The sequence below is a fragment of the Capra hircus genome, chromosome 4, assembly GCF_001704415.2.
Source record: "Capra hircus breed San Clemente chromosome 4, ASM170441v1, whole genome shotgun sequence".
Classification (NCBI taxonomy): Eukaryota; Metazoa; Chordata; class Mammalia; order Artiodactyla; family Bovidae; genus Capra; species Capra hircus.
This window is the reverse complement of record NC_030811.1, coordinates 17,970,333-17,994,940: the sequence shown is the minus strand read 5'-3', so window position 1 is coordinate 17,994,940 and position 24,608 is coordinate 17,970,333. Positions and strand designations below refer to the sequence as shown.

At 44.7% G+C, this 24,608-nt stretch overlaps 1 protein-coding gene across 1 annotated transcript in view; it reads right to left on the bottom strand.

The window, feature by feature from the left end:
* Positions 1-23,946, bottom strand: part of ATP6V0A4 (ATPase H+ transporting V0 subunit a4) — a 47,113-nt gene extending 23,167 nt beyond the window's left edge. Inside the window, exons 1-13 of the mRNA XM_018046887.1 lie at positions 23,778-23,946; positions 22,055-22,188; positions 20,183-20,261; positions 19,802-19,896; positions 15,633-15,758; positions 15,063-15,157; positions 13,761-13,887; positions 11,019-11,101; positions 10,036-10,129; positions 7,234-7,446; positions 6,253-6,403; positions 4,493-4,632; positions 2,318-2,475 (exon numbers count right to left, since the gene is read on the bottom strand). Of these exons, the coding sequence (XP_017902376.1) occupies positions 2,318-2,475; positions 4,493-4,632; positions 6,253-6,403; positions 7,234-7,446; positions 10,036-10,129; positions 11,019-11,101; positions 13,761-13,887; positions 15,063-15,157; positions 15,633-15,758; positions 19,802-19,896; positions 20,183-20,261; positions 22,055-22,171 (1,478 nt within the window). The 5' untranslated portion in view covers positions 22,172-22,188; positions 23,778-23,946. The remainder of the gene's footprint in view (positions 1-2,317; positions 2,476-4,492; positions 4,633-6,252; positions 6,404-7,233; positions 7,447-10,035; positions 10,130-11,018; positions 11,102-13,760; positions 13,888-15,062; positions 15,158-15,632; positions 15,759-19,801; positions 19,897-20,182; positions 20,262-22,054; positions 22,189-23,777) is intronic.

Sequence of the window (24,608 nt, the reverse complement as noted above, 5' to 3'; positions counted from 1 at the left end):
CCTATCCTTCCCCTTATCCTCCCTGAGGCCAAATCCTCGAAACCCTTCTAATAGCTTCTTACTGAGAGTGGTGCACGGTCCCCAGTGAAGGAGGTTGTGACAGTGTCTCTAGCCCACTGTCAGGGTAAGAAGGCCCAAGACTTAGCTTGCAGCCAGTGACCAAAACCCTCCACTATGTCCTCTGCTGGCTTCCCTTCACCTCCCTGCTAAAGCAAGTCTGCTTCACATCATCCATGTGTGGGCGTGGGACCCAGCCTGGGGCCTCAGTCTGGGCATGGCCTCAAAAGCCTGGAACTGGGGGCAGAGGTCATTTGCCTGCACACAAAAGAACAATATTCTGACCCACATTTGCAGAGTGACAGCCAACCATCAGACTCAGACCTTTCCCAGGCACATTCCAGGGCAAATGAAAATTTGTGTCCATGGTTTGATAAAGTTTTGTCAATTTAACACATCTCCGAGTCCATCACTATGCTTATGAGTGCAAACCTGAAGAGCAGCACTAAGCAAGCTGTCTTCAAATGGATCAAAGTTTTGTTCTTCGAGGCATCTCTTCAGGGTACTAATTGCAAAGAAAAAAAAAAACCCATAGATACGGCCATCTGTAATTGGAATCCTGCAAAATGTTTTCTTTCTTCATTTTATTTATTTATTAACATTCCTGTCCTCTACTACAGGGCACTTGGACCCAGCAGAGGGACTAAAAGGAGATTCACGGAGCCTCAGTGACACAGCCCCCTGACTACTATAGCCCCTCTGAGCCCCCCTTCAGTCAGTACCAAGCCCTCACATGCACTTGGGACGCTCCACATCAAAAGGAACCCTGTGTTGAATCTTTCCTAAGAAATCCTGGGATGAGATAGATGGTGTTTTCTCTCTTCCCACTTACAATATGCAGTGCAGATTTGGCAAGCAGCTAAGACCCTTGATATGCCTTCAATAGAAAGTCCTACTGTGCTTGGGAGAGAAAACACAGAGGAAGGGCTGTGCATCCAGGCAGGCATCTATCTCTCCTTTCTCGCGGTGCTCTCCGGTCACTTCCCCTGGACGCTCCAGGGCAAGACAGAAACCTGAAACTGAACTGAAGCATCTGTGGGACAGACGTGAGGAACATCACCTGAGGCTTTTCAGTCGCAGTATGTAGCCCCTATTCCCTGGTGGCTCAGTGGTAAAGACCTGCCTGCCAATGCAGGAGACGCAGGTTCAATCCCTGGGTCAGGAAGATTCCCTGGAGAAGGAAATGGCAACCCACTCCAGTATTCTTGCCTGGAGAATCCCATGCACAGAGGAGCCTGGCGGGCTATAGTCCACGTGGCCACAAGAGTCAGACATGACTGAGCTACTAAAACAACAACAAAGTAACCTGGAAGCTCCCTGGTTATCTCGTGTGACTCTGGCAGCCCAAGGTCCCCCTAAGATCACAAAGTACTCAACATTCCCATGGGTTTCCCTCAAAGCTCCCGCTCTTCCACGGCCCTCCTCCCTCAATTCATCACACTGACCCACTCTTCAAATTCGAAAACCTTTCTCCCTTTCCCCAAATCTCCATTTCTGAAGAGCTATTTCCATTCTGATGACTGTGTGTCTGATTAACAACACAATAACCAGGGATGCCTGCGGGAAGTGTGTCTCGGGCGAGAGGATGCGGAGAGTTTCCAGGTCTCTCTTTCCTAAAGCCAAGACTTCTCCCCACCAGCCAGCCCACAGTATCCCCTGCCTTCCTCACCCCGTCACCCACAAGGCAAATACAGGGAACTAGCCGTGCAAAACTTTTTCCTTTGCTTTTAACCAACCAAGCTGCTCCGAGCAGTCAAAGATAATGCCCTTCTGCTAAGCCTAGGGCTTTGAACACTGGAAACCAATCATTCAAACAGCTCAACACTAGCATCAGCCTCTCTTCAAGCAAAGCCTCCTAAGTGTGTGGATGCATAATTTCACTCTCTTTCCAATTCCAGGCCAAGCAAGAAAGGCCACCTTCTTCTCTCAAAGTCTTCTTGCTTCCACGCCTGCTACTCGGATGCCCAGTTTATACCTGATTCACCCTTGTTTCCACAGCAGTGCCTGGGAGTGGGATGCACTCCAGGATACCTACTTAATACAGCTGAAGTTTTGAAAAAGCTTTCCATGCATAACAGTGACCAGCACAGTTAACTGAGGAAGTGATACAAGGTCTCACACTCAATAGATAACACTGAATTATTTGTTCAGTTGGTGGGCACACCTCTGGGCAGAACCAGGCACAGAAGCCCCCGGCATGAGAACAATCACTGAGTGCACCTGGATGACCAGTCAGTGATCCATCTCTGTCCCAACTTACCTCCACGTGCCATTTCTGAACATGGGTTGGACACTCCAGGAGGAGCCGAAGATGTTCAAAGACTTGGCGAAGCAGTCATTATAGATCAAGCCCGTATAGATGGAGAAGATGCCCATGAGAAGGATGAGGTAGCGCCCATGGAAGAAGGTGTTCCAAATCTGGCCCCAGGAAGACAGAGGATAACAGTCAGTGAGCTTTGAACCAGACCCCAGGGACATGTTTTACAGGAGACTCCCAGCACCACTGGACAGCTGCAGCCAAGACACGGGCCTCCTACACAGAGGGGCAGTGTCAGTCGCCAGGCAGGTGTCAAAGTAACCCAAGCAGAAAGGGCACACCCACCCTGATCTTCCTGAGCTTCTAGAGCTGATCCAGAAAAGTCCTGAGATGGCAGCTATTGAGGAAACAAACCACATAGCCTCACAGCCTTTAATTCAGCCTTGGTTAGAAAATGTAACTGAAGCCAAGTGTCAGCTGTAAAGGACGCACTTGAAAGTGAGCGACTGCTGCCTTACTCCTTCCAGGAGACAAGAACAGAGCTGCCACTTACGCTGCTAAATTGTATGGCAAATCAAATCTATACTTGTGACATTGAGGGAGCTTCTCTGGTGGCTCAGACTGCTTCTCTGCTTGCAGTACAGGAGACCTCGCTTCGATCCCTGAGTTAGGAAGATCCCCTGGAAAAGGGAATGGCAACCCACTCCAATATTCTTGCCTGAAGAATCCCATGGACAGAGGAGCCTGGCGAGCTACAGTCCATAGAGTCGCAAAGAGTCAGACACGACTAAGGACTAACACTTTACTTTGACTGATAACACTGAGTCTCCAAGCACATCCACCAAGAAAAGGGAAGCACTTTCCGTAAGACTGGTTGATGTATATCAGTCATTCTCAAAACTGCGTAAGTATGAGACTTTAAGTATTAATTATAGGAAAGCATATCCGTGAAGATGCTTGTCGTGGAAAACACTATTGGACATAGGTTGATTCTCCCACTAACCCTGTTTATGATGGACTAGCTATGGCATCATTGAACTAGCTTGATTTAAGTCAACTTGTATTAAAGATGGCAGGTATTCTTAAAATTCAGGATAGAGTTAAAAGGTATGCATCCAGTTAAAATGTACTACAATGGACACAAAGTGACACTAACTGATTAACCATAAAGAAAGCTGAGCACCGAAGAATTGATGCTTTTGAACTGTGGTGTTGGAGAAGACTCTTGAGAGTCCCTTGGACTGCAAGGAGATGTAACCAGTCAATCCTAAAGGAAATTAGTCCTGAATATTCACTGGAAGGACTGATGCTAAAGCTGAAGCTCCAATACTCTGGCCACCTGATACAAAGAACTGACTCATTAGAAAAGGCCCTGATGCTGAGAAAGACTGAAGGCAGGAGGAGAAGGGGACACCAGAGGATGAGATGCTTGGATGGCATCACCGACTCAATGGACATGAGTTTGAGCAAGCTCTGGGAGTTGGTGAAGGACAGGGAAGCCTGGTGTGCTGCAGTCCATGGGGTCACAAAGAGTCAGACATGATTGAACTGAATTGATTAAGTTGAAACAATGCAGGCTTGAGTTGTCTCAATCTTCACAATTCTGTGAAGGGACTTCATGGAAAATGTGGAAATTTCAAGTGTGAACGGATGTGAGGACATGATATTCAGGATTCCTCAGTGTCACATAAGGACACTGAGAATGGGCTGATTGTAGAAGGGCTCTGCCATGAAAAAATAGTTGTGATATTTTGAGTGAAAGAAAAGGAAGCTACAAATTAACATGGACTATTTCATCTCAATTTTAGAAAATTATATACTTGTGTATAAACACAGAAAAAAGCATTAATTGTAATTTTCTCTAGGTAGTTAGATTATTGTATTTTCCCAATTTTTACAAGAAATATATATTGCTTTTCTAATCAAAGGGGGAAAAAAATCAATGTTGGGGAAAAAAAGTAAAGGAAAAGATCAATACTTTCTTGAAAAATATACAATAAACAAAGGATTTACCTTTGGCCAGGAATTTTTATGCTGAATTCTGGTCCCTTTTTTAACTTTCCATCTTTCCCTTACTTTTTAAAATATGTTATTTCCATGGTGAAAACAACAGACACATTTTTCATGTTCTATTTATAACCTCCAAGAAAACAGGTGAGACAATTGATGGGCACCCACCTCATTGGTCGACTTTTGAGCGAGCAAGTGCTTCTCATTAAGGACCATCCAAAGGGCTGCCAGGAACATCACAGTTCCATGACCACAGTCTCCAAACATCACGGCAAACAGGAAGGGGAAAGTGATGATGGTGTAGGGAGCTGTAGAGGTGAGACCACAATGGCCTGAGTGCTCCCAACGTTCTTTCAGCCCCACATCAAAGATTTCCCTACCAGGCTCCGTGACATAAAAGCTGGTCCCTTGCATCTTTCTGATTCTTCTCCCCACCCCTGACACTCACTTAGCCCTCACATACATTAACTCCTCAGTAGGTAAGTATTCTTACTCCACACTTTACAGATGAGCTGCATTTTGGAGCAGCTAAGTGACCTTCTGAAGCTCCAATACTTTGGCCATCTGATGAGAAGAGTCAACTCATTAGAAAAAACTCTGACTCTGGAAAATATTGAGGGCAGGAGGAGAAGGGGCAACAGAGGATGAGATGGTTGGATAGCATCACCAACTCAATGGACAGGAGTTTGAGCAAACTCCAGGAAATAATGGAGGACAGGGAAGCCTGGCAGGCTGCAGTCCATGGGGTCGCGAAGAGTTGGACGTGATTTAGCAACTGAACAACACCAACAAAAGTGACTTTCCCCAAGATCACAAAGTTTCAGTCAGTTCAGTTCAGTCGCTCAGTCGTGTCCAACTCTTTGCAACCCCATGAATCACAGCACGCCAGGCCTCCCTGTCCATCACCAACTCCGGAGTTCACTCAGACTCACGTCCATCGAGTCAGTGATGCCATCCAGCCATCTCATCCTCTGTCATCCCCTTCTCCTCCTGCCCCCAATCCCTCCCAGCATCAGAGTCTTTTCCAATGAGTCAACTCTTCGCATGAGGTGGCCAAAGTACTGGAGTTTCAGCTTTAGCATCATTCCTTCCAAAGAAATCCCAGGGCTGATCTCCTTCAGAATGGACTGGTTGGATCTCTTTGCAGTCCAAGGGACCCTCAAGAGTCTTCTCCAACACCACAGTTCAAAAGCATCAATTCTTCAGCGCTCAGCCTTCTTCACAGTCCAACTCTCACATCCATACATGACTACTGGAAAAACCATAAGCTTGACTAGACAGACCTTAGTCGGCAAAGTAATGTCTCTGCTTTTCAATATGCTATCTAGGTTGGTCATAACTTTAATGGGATTTAAAACCAGTTTTCTCTCTCTAAGTGCTTTCTATACCCTGTCCACTACCACCTTTTGTTTGTTTGTCAACCACTCACATGCACCACACACCTCCAGCAGTTACTCACAGGACCCTGCAATACAGGTCACAAATTAGTTCAAACTCAGGCTGGAGAACAGCAGCACCATGAACTGCTTGGCTAAAGGACATCTGGTCTACCCCTTTACTTTACAAATCAGACTCAGTGATACAGTATCACTGGGGATCCAGTCTTCTGACTAAAAGTCCTATCTGTGCTCATTGCCATCTCTCCCACACAACACTATGTGACTATGAAGATGCCTAAGATGACCCTCATTGAATCAGTAAGAAAATGAAAACTGAATTTGTCTGCCTGAGAACAGGTAAAATCCTGTCAAGGAGCAAATCTCACTAATCACCATTTTAAAAGACAATTAGGGGCATTAGAAAACTAAGTAAGATTTTAGGAATGTCACAATTCAAAGCAATGAATTGGCAAGGCCACCACTGTGATAAACCTTGTTCAATTTTCATTTTCAAGCTGCCTGGTTGAGAAACACATCAGATTCCTTTACCTGGGTTCATCTCCCGGTAACTGCCTATGCCATATGCATCTACAATATTCTGGAAGCCAGCTGTGAATTTATTTGTCCTGTTAAACGTGGGAGGAGCTGTTTTAGACTGCACTGCTGTCAAGATGGGGACCATGGAGGAGCCACTTAGTTCCTGCAAAAAGAACGTATGAGAAGACGTTAGGAAGAACGCCATCGGCTGGGTGTAAGCACATGGATCACAGTCCAACTCCTATCACTTACTCAGTGAACTTGGGACAATTTCTTGACCTGAGACTCATGATTTCATCTGAAGTTAGTACTTATGTAATTTATCTTAAAGGAGAGTTGTCACAGAGAGTAGAGTTCCTCCTGATTCTCTGGCAATCTCCATCCTCAAGCTCCTGCAAATGTTATGCACAGTTCTGAGCCCTCTACTTTTCCTTCCGACTTACTCTCTCAAGAGTTTATTCACTTTCCAAATTTTGTTCCTGTATTCCTAATGGCCTTGACCCTTTCCCAAATTTCAATGGGGCAAATAGGTGATGAGACAGGCCCCCTACTGGGCAGAGAGACGACTCAAGAGCACGGTGAGAGTTACACAAGGTGCCTGAGTGCTCAGCACAGCAGCAGGCATGGAGAGCCATCCACTCCCTTCTGGCTGTTGCGGTAGGTGTCTGGCTATCCGGCTTTCCAGCCAGACAAAGCTAGCGGAGTGACAGCACATCAGCGCCCAGCACACTCTTGCTAAGATCAAAGAAATGTTGCCTGTGGGTAAGGCACAGAGAATAGGCATTTCTGACGTGTGCCCACACACTGGGTAAGGACCGAAGGTGGAAAGATAGAGACAATCCTACCAGGTAAGGGTCACGTGACTTAGGAGGCTAGCAATCTGAACACCTGGCAGAGGGCCCACTCAGCTGGACATGACCCTCCCCGCCCCCTGCCCGCTCCCCGCCCCCTGCCCGCTCCCCGCCCCCTGCCCCCCCCCCCCCGCCCACGCACCACGCCTTGCTCCAGCGCCCTCCTGATGCGCGCGGTGTCTGCCACTGGGAACCAGATCTCAGCGATGACACACTGCTGGGTGATGTCGATGTTGCACATGTTCAGGATGTGGTATATGGCCTTCATCTTCTGCACTTTGATGGCCCAGGAGTGCCAGTTGGCAGCTGCTTCTTGCAGGAGGCTCTGACGGTGAGACTCTGTCTGTGTTAACACCTGGCCATAAAAACAGCACCCAGCAAAACAAAGGACACTCAGGGAGATGCCAGACAACACGGCAAAAATGCGGGCCAGCCAGACCTGGAGGCGTCCTCGGCTCCTGGCCACTCCTCTGCCTCGGAGTTCTCACCTGGCCTTGAACTGCCACACTAGAGGTTAAAGCCCTGAGGCCAGGACTATATCTTCCTTTTATTCTAAATCCCTTATAGTACTATTGTGATGGATGGAATGGTGTCCCCCACAAAAGACATGCTGAAGTCCTAAGACCGGTAGCTGGGAACATGATCTTACTTGGAAATATGGTCTTTGCAGATGTAATCAAGTTAAAATGAGATCATGCTGGAGTAGGGTGGGCACTATCCCAGTATGACCAGTGTGTGGGTCATACTTCCCAGTATGAAGATGTGTGTGATGGAGGCAGAGACCAGAGTGACGCATCAACAAAGCAAGGGCCAGCAAGGATGGCTGACAGCCACCAGCAGCTGGGAAGATGCCTTAGTCCACTCGAGCAGCTATGATAAAATATCATAGACCGGTGCTTTGTAACAGAAAGTTTTCCCGGTTCTGGGGAAGGTAGAAGTCTGAGATTAGCATGGTTGAAGGCCCTTGTCTCGGCTGCAGACTTCAAATTTTAACCCAACATGGCAGAAGGGGCAAGCCAGCTCTCTAGGGTCTTTTTAAAAGGGCATTAATCCCATGCAAGAGAACCCCAATCTCATGAACTAATCACCTCCCAAAGGCCCCATCTCCCAATACCATCATCCAAGGGATTAGGTTTTTGTGGGGTTTTGTTGCCTTTTTTTTTTTTTTTTTTTTTTTTCGCTGCACTGGGCCTTTGTTGTAGCACACAGGATTTTTATTGCTGCACTTGGGCTCTCCCTAGTTGTGGCAAGCAGGGGCTACTCTCTTGTTAGGGAGCACAGGCTGTAGGGAGCACAGGCTGTAGGGAGGACGGACTATTGGGAGCATGGACTCAGTAGTTGTGGGGCATGGGCTTGGTTGCCCCCAGCATGTGGTATCTCAGTTCCTGGACCAGGGATTCAACCCATGTCCCCTGCATTGGCAGGCAGATTCTTAACCACTGGACCACCAGGAAAGTCCCAGGCATTAGGTTTTTAACATTCAAATTTTGGGGTGATATACACATGCAAACTCTAGCAGAACAGGCAAGCAAGGATCCTTTCCTAGTGCCTTCAGAGGAAGCCTGGCTCTGCTGACACCTTGATTTCAGACTTCTCACCACAGAACTGTGAAAAAATAAATTTGGTTATTTTAAGCCACCCAGTTTGCAGTATTTTGTTACATCAGCCAAAGGAAACTAATACATCTGTTGAAATGCCTTGCATACTAAACCTCTCCAATAAATGACAAGTGAATTAATGAATGAAGGAATGATAGGTGATCTGGCCCACATAGGATTTGTTTAAATGGAAACAGTTTTTGTTCTGATGATACAACCCAGTAACCCTTTCAGTAACCATTACACAGGGCTACCCAAGACATCTGAAACCTAAATCTAAGTCTAGCCTAACTAACTTTCATCCTCCTCGTGAGACTTTTGCTTTGTTTTGGCTGTGCCACCTGGCGTGCAGGATCTCGTTCCCTAACCAGGGATTGAACCCGAGTTCCCTGCAGAGGAAGCACAGAGTCCCAACCCCTGAGCCACCAGGGAAGTCCCTCCTCATGCAGTTTTCATAAAACCCAGCAAAGTATCCGGGGGAAAGGACTTCAAGGGTAATTGCTTCAGGGAAAGAGTCTCCCTGACAAGTGGCAAAGAGGGAAAAGAGAGGATTAGAGAATCAAACACTGCTTTTTCTGGGAAGATGAACACACACACATCTAATTTCTAAAGATACTCATCGAGGACCTAGATTTGTGCTGACCATACAGCAGCCACATTAAATACAAATAAAAATCCATTCCCCTGGCCACATTTCAAATGCTCAGGGGTGACACGTGGCTCACGGCTATGACACTGGACTCACACGTTATATAACATTTCCGCCACCACCTACTGGACAGAGCTGATCGGGAATACACCATTTGATACAGGCCAGCAGCTTTCAGGGATTACTCACAAAGCTTATGACTATTATTGAAGAAAAGTCCTATGTTTTGAGAGCCATCCTAGGTGACAACAGATTCAGTAAGAGGATATGAACTGGGGGCGTGTTCATCTGTGAAACTTGACTCACTGCCTTGACAGAATTAATTGCTTGGCTCACACAATTCCATGCAGAAAAAAATCAGCAAGACTGGCTGTTCGCCTTCATTGGCTATTGAATTATATCATAGAGGCGGCCTAGGCCAGTCTGGCAATAAAAGGTTCCTTCTATCAGCCTGGGGTGGGGAACTGAAGGCTGATCAGGGCCGTGGTTAACTCTAAGCCCCGGCAAAGCATCTCTGATAAGCAGACGCATCACGAGCTTAGTGAATGCCACCCGCCTCCTAATTATGAAGCCTTCTGAAGCAACAGCGAGACGAGCATAGCAGACATTCCAGCCAAGCTTGGAGCGAGGGCCCTGAGAGACAGGACTGATAGGAAATGGCACGTGTTTATGTCACACGCTTGAACGCCTCACTCACGGTGAATAAATCTTCCAGCCTCATGTTGACGCCCTGCAGCATCTCTTTGCGCTCCAACGCCAGCTCTGGGCAGGGGTATACAGTGGCTCGAAACCTGTGTTTCAAACATTCCACAGGACACACGTGGGTAACTGCCAAGAAGCATAGGCACATCCTTTTCTACTAACCCATCCCTTGTCCACTTTGGTTAGATGACCACCTTCCCCCACAGTAACCATCTAGTGAGCAGCCAGACAGAGGATCTCGGCCTACGGTTCCCAACACATGGCTCACACCATCTGAATTAAACCTGTGGTTCTATTATATGAATGGGCTCCACTCAAACCACAAAACCCACCAGCTGGTATATAAAAAGGACTGCAACCTTGACTAGTCTTATCTTCTCCCCAGAACTTACTGTGTTGGTGTCTTTTCTCTACTGAATTTCTGCTTCTAAGGGGCTGCACAAAAGATAATTCAGTAACCTCAGAAACAACTAAGCATGCAGTTTGCTTGTTCTTTAGCAGCTGATAAAGGGGTGAGAAGGAATCAACTGAAACGTCTTTTTGACCTTCTAAATTTTACTCATCAAGATCTCTCTGTTTCTATCCCCACAGTTACTAAACAGCAGTTGCCTTTTTAGCACTATTATCAAATGTGGGCAAGTTATTTGAAAACCTTAAGCAACCTCAAAGAAGCCCTACTCGAGCCTTGTTGTTGTTCAATTGCTAAGTTATGTCCAACTCTCTGTGACCCCATGGACTATAGCCTACCAGGCTTCTCTGTCCATGGGAATTCCCAGACAAGAATACCAGAGAGGGTTGTCATTCCCTTCTCCAGGGGATCTTCCCCATCCAGGAATTGAACCCATGTCTCCTGCATTGGCAGGAGAATTCATTACCACTGAGCCATCAGGAAAGTTTATTTTGGATTTACTGCATAGACCCTGAACTAATCCTGACCCAAATAGCTGATGAAAAGAACCTTCTTTAATAGTCGCTTACCCATCACAGACCTTCTTGATTTTCTCCCTGAGCTGTTCTCCTTGATAAAATATGATGAATATATTCTTTTTAATTTCTTCTCTCTGGAAAATCAGAACAGTAAAATGCATGTGTTTAGAATTTATTTTTTCTAAATTTAAAATTGGAAAGCTTCAACTTCTCCCAGTTGATTCAAGTTCGTAATATTATGATTGAGGGCAAGGCCACGGAAGCAGGCTGGGTGGGGCCCTCAGGCAGGCCGATACAGCCTCAGAGGGACAACATCGCTGTCTGCTACACCAGAGGGATCACAGCTGAACCTTGTATTCAGCTCCAAGTCCTGTGTTCAAGAGATGTGTTAATACACAAGAAAACAACGCTGAAGAGACGGAACCAGGATATTCGAGACTTAAAGTAAAAGTAGCTGACCTAGCTCACCAGAGTTAACTCATAAACAATATTTATCCTTCAGGGATGAATGGTATTTGACATTTAACAAAGACAGAGCCAGCAGTCATGCAGGGATATGAGAGCTGGACCAGAAAGAAGGCTGAGCACCAAAGAATTGAGGCTTTTGAACTGTGGTGTTGGAGAAGACTCTTAAGGGGCCTTGGGACAACAAGACCAAATCAGTCAATCCCAAGGGAAATCAACCCTGAATATTCATTGGAAGGACTGATGCTGAAACTCCAATACTTTGGCCACCTGATTTGAAAGGCCGACTCATTGGAAAAGACCCTGATGCTGGGAAAGACTGAAAGCAAAAGGAGAAGGAGGCAGCAGAGGATGATGGTTAGATGGCATCACTGACTCAATTGACCTGAGTCTGAGCAAACTCCGGGAGACAGTGAAGGACAGGGAGGCCTGGTGTGTGGCAACTCATGGATCTCAAACAGTCAGAGATGACTGAGCAACTGAGCAATAACAATGAAGAGCCAGGTTTAATGTTTGACTCACATACTCACTGTATGCCCAAAGGAACACTGATTAAATGCATTTTTAAAGTCCAAGTCTAACATGTCATAAGAAAAGGAAAATGGATATTTCACAAGCATATATGGAAATGTTTGACCTTAACTGTAAGCAAAGAAATGCACTATTTTACTCTTATTTAGTTTAGGGTGGGGAGTGAAGGTAAAATGATGAAAGCCATTGTTGGAAAAGTGATAACAAATCCTACACACTCATTACACATGACTTACGTCTCAGCCATCTTTGGAATCATGTTATGACTCCACTGCAAAGCTTCTTGTCAGGAAGCATCAAGGGTCATGAAAATGCCCACACCCTTTAAGCCAGCAATCCTATTTCCTTGAATTCATATCATGGAACTAGTTCAGAAGTAAACAAAAATTCACATGCATGAAGATGCTTATCATAGTGTCTATATTCTGGAGAAAAATTGGAAATTAAGTGTCTAAAAACAGTTAATGAATGTCACATCAACTCAATGGAAACATTAGATACCAACTGAAAATAATATCAAAATGAATTGTCTCTTTGGTAGCTGCTCATAGGAGCAGGAAAGGGATATTTTAGTTTTCGGGGAGCCGCCTGCTTTACCTTATTCCCAAAGGTTCCCTCACCCATGGAGCACCACTCCCAGAGATTGCTGAATCTCTTAGATCTTCTTGTCTCTGGATTCACCAGACCCAGGAATCTATTCTGACCACACACCATCTGCTCAGTCACCTTCAAAGTCATCAGGCTAAAGTCATCTTACTTTATAAATACTCTCTTTACCACCAGGACTACAGAATGTCAAAATATGATTATGAAAAATAATGATTCAATGGCACATTTTAAAATATTAATATTTATAGGACACACTGTAATAGAGGAGGGCATTTATATTATCTAAAATCAACAGAAGGCAAAAAAAAAAAGATTTCCATGTTTTAACTACAACCATATTAAATCAAGCCTGCCTATAGCTATGGACTACAGAAAAAGAGCACAAGAAAAAAATAAAAATAAAGACATGAGAATGGTGAAGTTTTGTGTTTTTTAAAAACAAACTTTTTTTCTTATTTTAACTCGTATTTAACTAGGAAGTTGTTTTCCATGAAATAAAGCTTAAAATTGCATTTTTTAGCCTTTATTTTTTACACTAGATTATGATTTTTTTTTTTTAGAAATAAACCAAGATTCTTGGAATTAAAAAGTGGATTTAAATACCAACCAGAAGGGTGGAAGAAGCAAATCCTACAAAATTAGTGGCAATAACGTGTGGCACTCAGTGAAGGAGACCCTCAAAATCTTCATTGCAAATGTACGGTCTGTTGACTACCAGGAACTAACTGCAAGCTGGTTAACAATGCAGGCTCCTGGGCGCCACCATAGACCCACTGAATCAGAATCCACATTGAACAACATCTTCTGCTCAAGTGCACCCTGGAGCTTGGAGCACACTGACCTACATTAGTTATCAGTGCTTTGTGATGAAGACACAGCTGCCGACCTGTGCGGCACCAGTACAGCCAAGTTTCCAGGAACTGGTCCAGTTAAGTCATTTGGAGGAATGACCACTTATGAGGTGCTAACAAGACTCAGTCCTGGAACTGAACTTTCATAGGTATTTTTGAAAAAGGAGGGATGGGGAAGAAAAAAGAAAAGAAAGAAGAAAAAAAAGGAAATCAATATTAACTTCATAGAGCTAAAGACTCAGGATTTGAGAGAACAAAACCCCTCTAGCAGGGTAAACCCCTCTGGTGGGGCTACAGGAAACTTATGAGAATGTTTTCTGCAGCCTGAGATACCCACTGTAACAGGATCTTCCAGAACTGTGTCCATCTCACTGAACTTTACATAGATGTTTCCTCGGCAAATTCGCCACAGCAGCCTCTCAAAGGAAGCCATCCTCTCCCGGTTGACCACACCGGCTGTGAACCTGGGCAGTCAGAAGAGGAGATGTTACTGAGGCGCAGGGAGTGGGACAGGAAGAAGACCCCATGGGATGTGAAGATAAGCAGCCAGAAGGTAGAAGCCCATTGCCCTCTGAGCAGGAGGGAAGGACACGGCCCTGCTTAGCACTCTGGATCCCAGTCCCGATGTACCCCACCTTCCCTCTGACCTCCTGTTTCCTTTGACATGCCCACATGGCCTTAATCATCCCAATACTATATGTTCACTTATTTGCAATTAACAGTATGACAGACCATTCATTGTATCGTTGTAGCTAAAAGAAGCAAGTATTCAACCTGCTCAGCAATGGTCTCTATGCATTTACACAAGTAATGTACTAAGACTGAAATGTATGTATTGATGTCTGTACATCTCTACTTACACAGTCATCTAGGTATCTAGATAAGTTTCTAACTCAAACTTTTCACATTAACTTTAAAATGGTTACTTTCATTGGCCCATTATTGTACATGTATGTTACCTTCTGATCAAATATTTTCAATACATAGTTTCCTTTCCTTCCCAAATTCAATGTCTGGTGCCTCAAATAGCAGGCCCCTAAGTATCTGCTGAATAAAGAACTAGAATTCCAAAACTCACTTTCAATTTTACTTCAACAGTAAATGAAATCCCACCATTTTGAATCATCACACATTTTGGTGGCTATTATCATACTCTATTACTTCTACTTGTGGAAGACATGACTGCCCAACTACCTCATTGCTAATTACACTTCAAACTTCACACTCCAAATCTATTATCAAAACAGTATTTTAGAGACAAGGCAAAAAAGAAAAAAAAAAAAAATGTATCCCATAGCCCTGTTCCAAAGGCAGGGACAGTCAAGAAACTCCACCTAAACAATTATCACTAGATCCTTCCCACGTGGAGACAATACAAACGTCACACTCTTCAGACTCAAGAATGTCAGTCTCACCATTAAAAAAGTAACACTACCTACACCTCCACCAACCAGGTCAGGTTAGACTTGGGTTTTTTACTGGATGGAGGCCTATAATCGTGTGAAACAGTCCTCTTGTCAGTCATGATTTGTCCATTCATTCATTCACTCAGTCAGGGAAATCTACCACACACCAGGCACTGAGCATACAGACCAGGGACCCAACTACACATAACTTTCAGAGCAGGAATTTCACTGACCCCAGCTTTCCACTAATGTACGCAGGCGTAGGTCTTAACTCCAGGAGACCAGAAGTGTCTTCTACAAAGAAATCATCTGCTAAGTTGGCTTCTGTCTGAAAGTCAAAGAATCACTATTTTCATTTAAATGTACTTAGACTATCTTAAAAGCACCCACATTGCATGACTTTGTCTGCTTTTATATACTCAATTTTCTACAAATAGAATTCAGAAGACCTGATGCTTAAACCTAATTTAGTTTTCTGTTTCAAATAAAGATGTAACTGTGTATTTAAAACAAGGTCTCTTCCTATCAAAATCCCAAATCTGCTCAAACTAATTGTTGTGCTTTTTTCTGACTTCCATTTCTCTCTGGGCCATTTGGCCCACGTACTTTATTATTGAGCTCCTTAATATTTTTGCATTCATTTCAACCCATGCCACATGCCACCCTAACCCTTGTCACCCACAGCCCAGCCAGACAACAGAAACATCACAATTTATTCATATTCCAGACCAACCAGTTGTCAAAATAGAAATTTGAGGTTCTAGAGAAAAGGGCCCTTGAATACACAGTCCCCAAATTACAACCTCAAAGAAGTCCTGGGTTTTCTTCAGGAGATATTTGAATTCCGTCAGTTCTAGGAAGTTTTTCTTCAAAGCCTGATAGTTCTGATTGGCTTCCTGAAGCTCTCCTTCCAGTTTTTCTAGAGCAGTCTTTGAAGGAGAGAAAAAGAAAGTAAGCCAGGCAGAAAGCACTATGCCATTCACTGTACATTAACTACAACAAATACTATCAAGTATGCAGAGCATCATAACATAGCTTGAAGTTGAGAGGCCAAACTGAACTTCAAGTTCAGTCAAACTTGATAAGACTGTAGAGCTGAAAAGTACAGACATCACTTTGCTGACAAAGACCTGTATAGTCAAAGCTATGGCTTTTTCAATAGTCATGTAGGGATGTGAGAGATGGACCATAAAGAAGGCTGAGCGCTAAAGAATTGATGCTTTCAAATTGCGGTGCTGGAGAAGGCTCTTGAGAGTCCCTTGGACTGCAAGGAGATCAAACCAGTCAATCCTAAAGAAAATCAACCCTGAATATTCATTGGAAGGACTGAGGTTGAAGCTGAAGCTCCAGCACTTCAGCCACCTGATGCGAAGAACCAACTCATTGGAAAAGACTCTGATACTGGGAAATATAGAAGGCAGGAGGAGAAGGGGATGACAGGGGAAGAAATGGTTGGATGGCATCACCAATTCAATGGACGCTGAGTTTGCGCAAACTCTGGGAAATGGTGAAGGACAGGGAAGCCTGGCATGCTGCAGTCCATGGGGTTGCAAAGAGTCAGACATAACTCAGCAACTGAACAACAAGTAAGCCACGGTCATACACGCTCAGGAGTTCCCTTATCAAATGCGGAGGAGCAGAAAATACTTGGGGAAGGAAAATGAGCTACATGAGAAGTCAAGGGATTCTGGCGAGTCACATATCAGCATGGAGATTTTTGTTTTTGTTCAACAGGTAAGAAGTATATTTGTTTCCAAATTGACACTGATTATTTCAGTGCTCAGACATTCAGTCACGTCCAACTCTTCGTCACTCCATGGACTGTAGCTCGCTAGGCTCCTCTGTCCATGGGATTCTCTAAGCAAGAACACTGGAATGGGTTGCTATTTCCTCTTCCAGGGGATCTTCCGAACCCAAGGATGGAACCTGCATCTCTTATGTCAATTTGGAAACAAAAATACTTGTTACCTGTTTAACAAAAGCAAAAGTCCCTATGCTTGTCAAATTTTAATGTAATATCAAAGAATATCCACAATTGTTTGAAAAGACTATTAAAACACTCCTCCCTTTCCCAAGTACCTATTTTTCAAGACTAAATTCTCTTCATATACTTCAATGAGAACATATCACAACAGATTCAAAGCACACGAAGGGCTTCTATTAAGTCAAACATACAAATTTGCTAACAACATCACTCTTCACTAAAGTTTTTTCTTTGAAAATACAATTATTTTTAATTTAAAATGTTAACATGTAATGAGACATTATTTTTAATGAATTAATAAATATTTTACTTTTTTCAGTTTTAGTTCCTAATGCAGTTGTTGTTGTTCAGTTGCCCAGTTTTGTCCGACTCTTTGCAACCCCGTGGACTGCAGCACACCAGGTTTCCCTATCCTTCACTATTTCCCAGAGTTCACTCAAACTCATATCCATTGAGTCATCCCCTTCTCCTGCCTTCAATATTTCCTAGCATCAGGGTCTTTACCAATGAGTCAGCTCTTCGTATCAGGTGGCCAAAGTATTGGAGCTTCAGCACCAGTCCTTCCAGTGAATATTCAGGGTGGATTTCCCTTAGGATGGACTAGTTTGATCTCCTTGCAGTCCAAGGGTCTCTCAAGAGTCTTCTCCAGCAGTAAGTATCAATAAACACAACCCTCATAAATAAAGCTCTTTGGGATCCTCAACAAGGTGTAAGAGTGGCATACAACCAAGGAACCAGACCAAGGAGCCTGTAGGACTTGAGAGGTAGGACAGGGCCAAGGAGAGCAGATCTGCTGGCCAGGATGGACCTGACTCAGGCAAGAAGGACACCATCAACACTCTCAAGCAGGGAGGTGCCATGGTAGAGTGATACAGTCCATGGGGTCACAGAGTTGGACACAGCTGAGTGACTGAGCATGCACACAATAACCTAGAAGGGAAAAGAATCTGGAAAAGAATATATAAAAAGATTACAGTGAAAACATGAGCCATTAAGCTAGCTCACCGTTCACAAGAACAGGTGTAGGTGTTTAGGAAGGTGAGGGGGTCGGCAGCAGGAGTGGAGCTGGTAACTAACAAGGCCGGTATTAGAAAACTAGTGGTAAGAATGAAACCGGAGATGATTTTATGGAAATCCTATTTGTATGGATTAAAACTTTCTCCTCAAATATCCAGATTTTAGTATGACCAGATCCAAAATATATTCAAGCGGAGTTGTCAGTCTTGCCAGTCTCATGTTTCTGTTAGAGAATCTAGATTTATGCTACTGGTGGCTTCAACAGTTTCAAGAATTTTAAATTATCTTAAAAGAAAACCTAAAATCACAGGAGAAAACCCAGCCAGAGATAAGGCTCAATCAATGAAGCTCTTCCATACCTGTTCACCTCTCTTAGTGAGCCCTTTCTCTTTTGAGGATAAAAAGTCCTTTTTTTTTTTTTTTTTAACAAAGATCAACAGGGCCTTCCAGGATTTGGATCTGCCCACCTTTTGACATGTGAAATGCCAGGCTGGATGAATCACAAGCTGAAATCAAGATTGCCCAGAGAAATACCAACAACCTCAGATATGCAGATAATACCACACTAATGGCAGAACGTGAAGAGAAACTAAGGAGCCTCCTGATGAGGGTGAAGAGGAAGAGAGTGAAAAACCTGGCATAAAATTCAACATCCAAAAAATTAAGATCATGGCATCTGGTCCCATCAGTCAAGGTCCCTTCAAGGCAAATAGAAGGGGGAAAAGTGGAAGCGGTAAATTATTTTCTTTTCCTGGGCTCCAAAATCAGTGTGGATGGTGACTACAGCCAAGAAATTAAAAGATGCTGCTTCTTGGGAAGCAAGCTGTGACAAACCTAGACAGCATACTAAAAAGCAGAGACATCACTTTGCCAACAAAGGGCCATACAGTCAAAAGCTACGGCTTTTCCAGTAGTCATGTACGAATATGAGAGCTGGACCATAAAGAAGGCTGAGCACCAAAGAATTGATACTTTTGAACAGTGGTGCTAGAGAAGACTTTTGAGAGTCCTTTGGATAGCAAGGAGATCAAACCAGTCAATCCTAAAGGACTGAAGAACCCTAAAGAACATTCACTGGAAGTTCTGATGCTGAAGCTAAAGCCTCAATACTTTGGCTATCTGAAGCCAAGAGCCAATTCATTGGAAAAGACCCTGGATGCCAGGAAAGACTGAAGACAAAACATGAGGGTGACAGAGGATGAGATGATTGGATTGGCATCGCCAACACAATGGACATGAGTCTGAGCAAATTCTGGGAGACAGTAAAGGACAGAGAAGCCTGGCATGCTGCAGTTCATGGGGTCACAAAGAGTCAGACACAACTTAGCAACTGAACAACAACACTAACCTTTTGACATCCTCTCCCCCTGGCTCACCCTCCCTCCTCTCCCCACAGCCTGCTCTAAAAGCTCCTAGAAGTAAGGCCTTGTTTCACCAAGGTGCCTTGTGCACAGCAGATACTCAGTGTTTTACAAAAGCAAATTGACAGAGAAGGGAAAGAAAGAGGGAGGGGTCCTCCAGCCATAAAGGCCTTAGCTAAAGAAAACTGCTACCTTCTCCCACTTGACCTCAGAAGCCAATCTGAGGAGAGGCCTCAATCCAGAGTGGACCCAATGCACCAGACAGACAATTAAGAAGCAAACCACTGGATCCCACAACTCTACTTCTGGGTATATTTATCCAAAGGAAAGGAAATCATATCTGGAAAAGAAATGGGCATCCCCCTGTTCACTGCAGAATTGTTTACAATAGCCAAGACATGGAAGCAACACACATGACCACCAAAAGATGCAAGAGCGACTTTAAAAATTGCACGGGGGGCTTTTCCTGGGGGAGTAACACTGAAAAGTGGACCAACACATAAACCCACCTCCACGCCTTCAGCAATGGGGCAGAGGACCATGAGAGGCTTGCAGGGTTCACAGGAGACAGGCTTCGATACTGTCCTCTGTTAAGTCAGAAAGAACCTACCTCCAGGATGATCATTTCCCGTGGGAGAGGGGTCAGCGGGGACTTCTCAGGCACCTGAATCTCAATCTCATCTTGCATCTGATCTTCCAGAAAACCTGAAGGATGAAACCCCACCAGAGAGCCCAAGGTGTGTGTGTTTTCTCATACTTAAGAAATGGGTCAAGTAGGACAGATGCATTTCCCAGGTCCGCTGCCTGAATTGCCCTGGCACCTGCCACAGAACCTGGCCCCCATCTCTAGCCTCCTCTGCCGCCAACCAGGATCTGTCTCAACCTAGAGTAGCAGTATCACACATAGGGGCAGACTGCAGGACATCACCCCTGCAAACCATCTCCCTCCCTGCCAGTGCACATTCAAACTGCAAGCAGGAAACTGGCTTACGCAGGATTCTTTCCAATGATTCACACCTTCTGACTTCATTCACAAATTTCCTCTGGAAGCGGCTCTCTTTCACATTTAACTAGAGGGAGAGGAAAGCCACAAGGCACACATTAGTAGCAACCACTGCCAACACATTCTCTTTGGCTATTACTATTATTAATTATTAATGCTGCAGAATGTTGCTGGAATCATCTTAGGACTAGATACTTCCATGCACAAGACAGGAGAGTTCCAGTCAAAATATACCTTGATATTCTTACCCTCAGTTCCCCAAATGCCACAAGCTCTGGCCTCTGTAAACTTCTCTTAAGTTTTAGCTGCACTTACTATCCAAATTGAATTCCTCAATGGAGTCATGAATACAATAGGACCTTGAATATAGCACAGCTCCATGCAGTGGATCCTGGTCTTCAAGAAAAAGTCAGCATCCTTTTGTGCCGGTGACCCTTCAGCTCAGCCCAATAAATGTTATTAAGAACTAATATCGCATGTCAGGTCCTGAGTTGGAACTGTAGCTGCAAAGTCATGATCCTTCTCTGAAGGGCTTAGTTTTGACCAGACCTTAGTAAGAAAATGAGTGGAATTAGCGAGTCCCATTTTCTAAACTGAATTCAAAAGCTTTTGGTGAGGATCTCAACTGTCTCTGGGAAATGATACCCCGTCTTACTTAAGACAGTTCTATGGTGACAGACCGGAGAAGGCGATGGCACCCCACTCCAATACTCTCGCCTGGAAAATCCCATGGACAGAAGGGCCTCATAGGCTGTAGTCCATGGGGTCACAAAGAGACACGACTGAGCGACTTCACTTTCACTTTTCACTTTCATTCATTGGATGAGGAAATGGCAACCCACTCCAGTGTTCTTGCCTGGAGAATCCCAGGGACAGAGGAGCCTGGTGGGCTGCTGTCTATGGGGTTGCACAGAGTCGGACACGACTGAAGGGGCTTAGCAGCAGCAGCAGCAGCATGGTGACAGACTGTAAACAGACTTATTATGGTGATCATTTGAAATGTATAGAAATATTGATATCCTGGTATTGTGGTGTACCAGGAACTAACAGTGTTGTAGGTCAATCATACTTCAAAATCAAACAAACTCATAGAAAAAGAGATCAGATTTCAGAGGTGGGGGTTGAGGTAACAGAGAAATTGGATGAAGACCGTCAAAAGGTACAAACTTCCTTTTATTAGATAAATAAATTATTAGTAGATAATTAGATAAATAATTTTATCTAATTATGATAAATTATTAGATAATTAGATAAATTATTAGACAAATACATACTAGGGATATAATGTACATGATAAATATGATGAACACTGCTGTACATTATATATGAAAGTTGTTAAGAGAGTAAATTGTAAGAGTCTTATGATTTAAGTCAAGTCATTATGCCATACACCTTAAACTTATACAGTGTTATAGGTCAATTATATCTCAATAAAACTGAGGGGGAGGGGATACAGTCTAGCTGGAAAATATTACCCTCAAGAGACTGTGGACTCCCAAGATACTTTTTCCTCAAACTAACTGGTCTGGAAGCACTGCTTTTTGCCCTCATAATAAGGTTGGTAATCCACGTGCCCACTGGATATATCGAATGTCTTGAAGAGGTACATAGGAAATAAAGTACAATGTCATCTTTTTTATTTTATTAGAGTTTCAAAACATTCCTATAGGGGTGACACATAAGGAGGAAGGGAGAAACGTCTGCAAGTCAGTGGCCCAATGTTATCGCAAATTCTAGCCAGAAGAACAAGAACCACTGAATTCCATGACTCCAGCCCAGGGCGCTTCTCCCTGGCCTTTATTCACCACCAAGAAGTGGAAACTCCACCTTCTTTTGGTCTCCTATGAATGCAGTACTTACGTCTTTGAACTGAACCAATCCAAGCTCTCCAAGCTCAGCTACACAGCAGTATGCAGCCTCCACCTGGAGAAAGAGCTGTGACAAACACATTTCCTCGCTTCGGAATATGGACGCCATGTTGGCCCAACCTTAGTCTGCGGGACACAAAGATATTTGAGGTAACAAATGTGTCACTGAGTTATATTAAAATCCAACAGAAGAAAAAAAATGCAATAGGAAATCTTTCCTAAATTTAAAAACATAAACAACAAGGTACTACTTTTCACCACCTATCAGATTGGCAAAAGATTTAAAAATATGATTAATAAATACACTTGAAGGTGTGAGGAAGCAAGCATTTTCAGACACTTGATACTTGAAGTGTACATTTGTGGAGCATTTTTTTGGTATAGTTTTTTTAGAGGGCAATTTGTCAGTATCCACCAAACTTTATGTTATTCATATCCATGACACAAGATTTCCACTGCTCTTCGCCCAGATAAACTCAGAAATGTAAGGGAAAATGGACTCACAAGGATGTTTCTGACAACACTGTATTTACTAATTATAATAAGTGGACCTAACCTAAATATCCATCAACAGGGGAAAGATTAAACTGATACAACAGAACTCTGTGCAGTCAGCAGGAATGAAATAAATCTGTATGTCCTCTATAAGGAAAAAGGATATTCACCTAGAACCCACGCTCACCCAAGACCCTCCAGATTTCCCTACTGCTGCCAAACCAAACTGTCTTCCTCAGATCCCAACCTTTCGGAAGAACCATCACATATCCTAGAAGGAATCCCTTTTCCTTATAATTTTATAATGTATAATCTACTATTTGCAAACACTGGGTTTATCCCCCCTGTTTTAATCCTTCCATTGTCCCATTTTCCCACAGGTTAAGGTCTAAAACCCTTGACATAGCCAAGGAAGGGCTGTGTGCATCATCTGGCCTTGGCCCTCCCTTCCCGTTTCCCCGAATTTCTCTGAGAACTTTTGTTCAGGCTTTCCCAAGATTTAGAACCTCAACCCCTTCCTCCCCACCCTGCATCCCCCATACCCCACATACTCCTGTCATTTCTCCCTCTTGGGGTAAGAATCCTCTTCTTCCATACACCTCTCCCGATCCCCAACACTCAGAGCAAACTAAGCACCCTTCTTTGTGCTCCCAGAATATGTTGTTTAGTGGCTAAGTCAGGTCTGACTCTTTGCCACCCCACAAACTGTAGCCCACCAGGCTGCTCTGTTCATGGGGTTTCCCAGACTAGAATACTGGAGTGGGTTGCCGTCTCCTTCTCCAGGGGATTTTCCCAACCTAGGGATCAAACCTGTGTCTCCCGCATAGGCAGGTAGATTCTTTACCACTGAGGCACCTGGGAAGCCCTCCCAGAATATAATCGAATACAATCATCTGCAATTACTTGCTTCCTGTCTGTTCTCCCACTAGCCAGAAAAACCCATGAGATCAGAACTGTTTTTCACTCCATCACACGTCGAGCTCAATCCCAAAGAAGAGGCTCAAAAAACATTTCCGTATTTACAGACTAGAGGCAAAAATCTCCGCCGACCCTCCCGAATGCAGAATCTGGTATTCCATTTGTGCCTGCTGACACCCAGATGAATGAATTTTTCACACGGCCGGTTCTAGCAAGCCAGGCAAAGTTTTCATAGAAAAGACACAGAAGACATGAGCTTCCTGCAGACCCAAGAGCCCAAGACAGGGACCCTCCCTTCCTACCCCAGCTTTGTCCGAGCCGGTCCTGGGCGCGCGACTCCCGCGGCTTCCTCGGCGGGGCCGGGAGGGTAGGGCTCGCGAGCGGCGGGCGGAGGCGACCAGCCCGGCCGCGGACTCCGCAGGCGACTCCCTCAGCGACCGCCGAGCCCCTCCCGCGGCTTCTCCTCCCCCGGCGCTCGCAGAGCCCGAGGCGGGCTGTGTTGTATCAACACCGGCCTGTCCGAGGCGAGGACAAACCTGCCCCGCCGGCCGGCCTTGCTCACACACCCCCTCCCTCCCCCGCCCCACCTGGGCCCTGGGCCACGACCTTGGGGCACCACCGGGGTCAGAGACTTCCTTCTCTAAGGAAGACACTTATCCCCCAGTGAGGGGAGGGTTTGGGAAGAGCCGACTTGAGACCTCAGAAGAATCCTAGAGATAACCTTCCTGTGTTTTAATATCTATCGAAGTGAAGTGAAAGTCGCTCAGTCGTATCCGACTCTTTGCGACCCCATGGACTATACAGTCCATGGAATTCTCCAGGCCAGAATACTGGAGTGGGTAGCCTTTCCCTTCTCCAGGTCATCTTCCCAACCCAGGGCATCTTCCCAACCCAGGGATCAAGCCCAGGTCTCCCGCATTGCAGGCGGATTCTGTATCAGCTGAGCGAAATATCTATCGCTGCTGCTGCTGAGTCGCTTCAGTCGTGTCCAACTCTGTGCGACCCCACAGACGGCAGCCCACCAGGCTCCCCCATCCCTGGGATTCTCCAGGCAAGAACACTGGAGTGGGTTGCCATTTCCTTCTCCAATGCATGAAAGTGAAAGGGAAGTCGCTCAGTCGTGTCCGACTCTT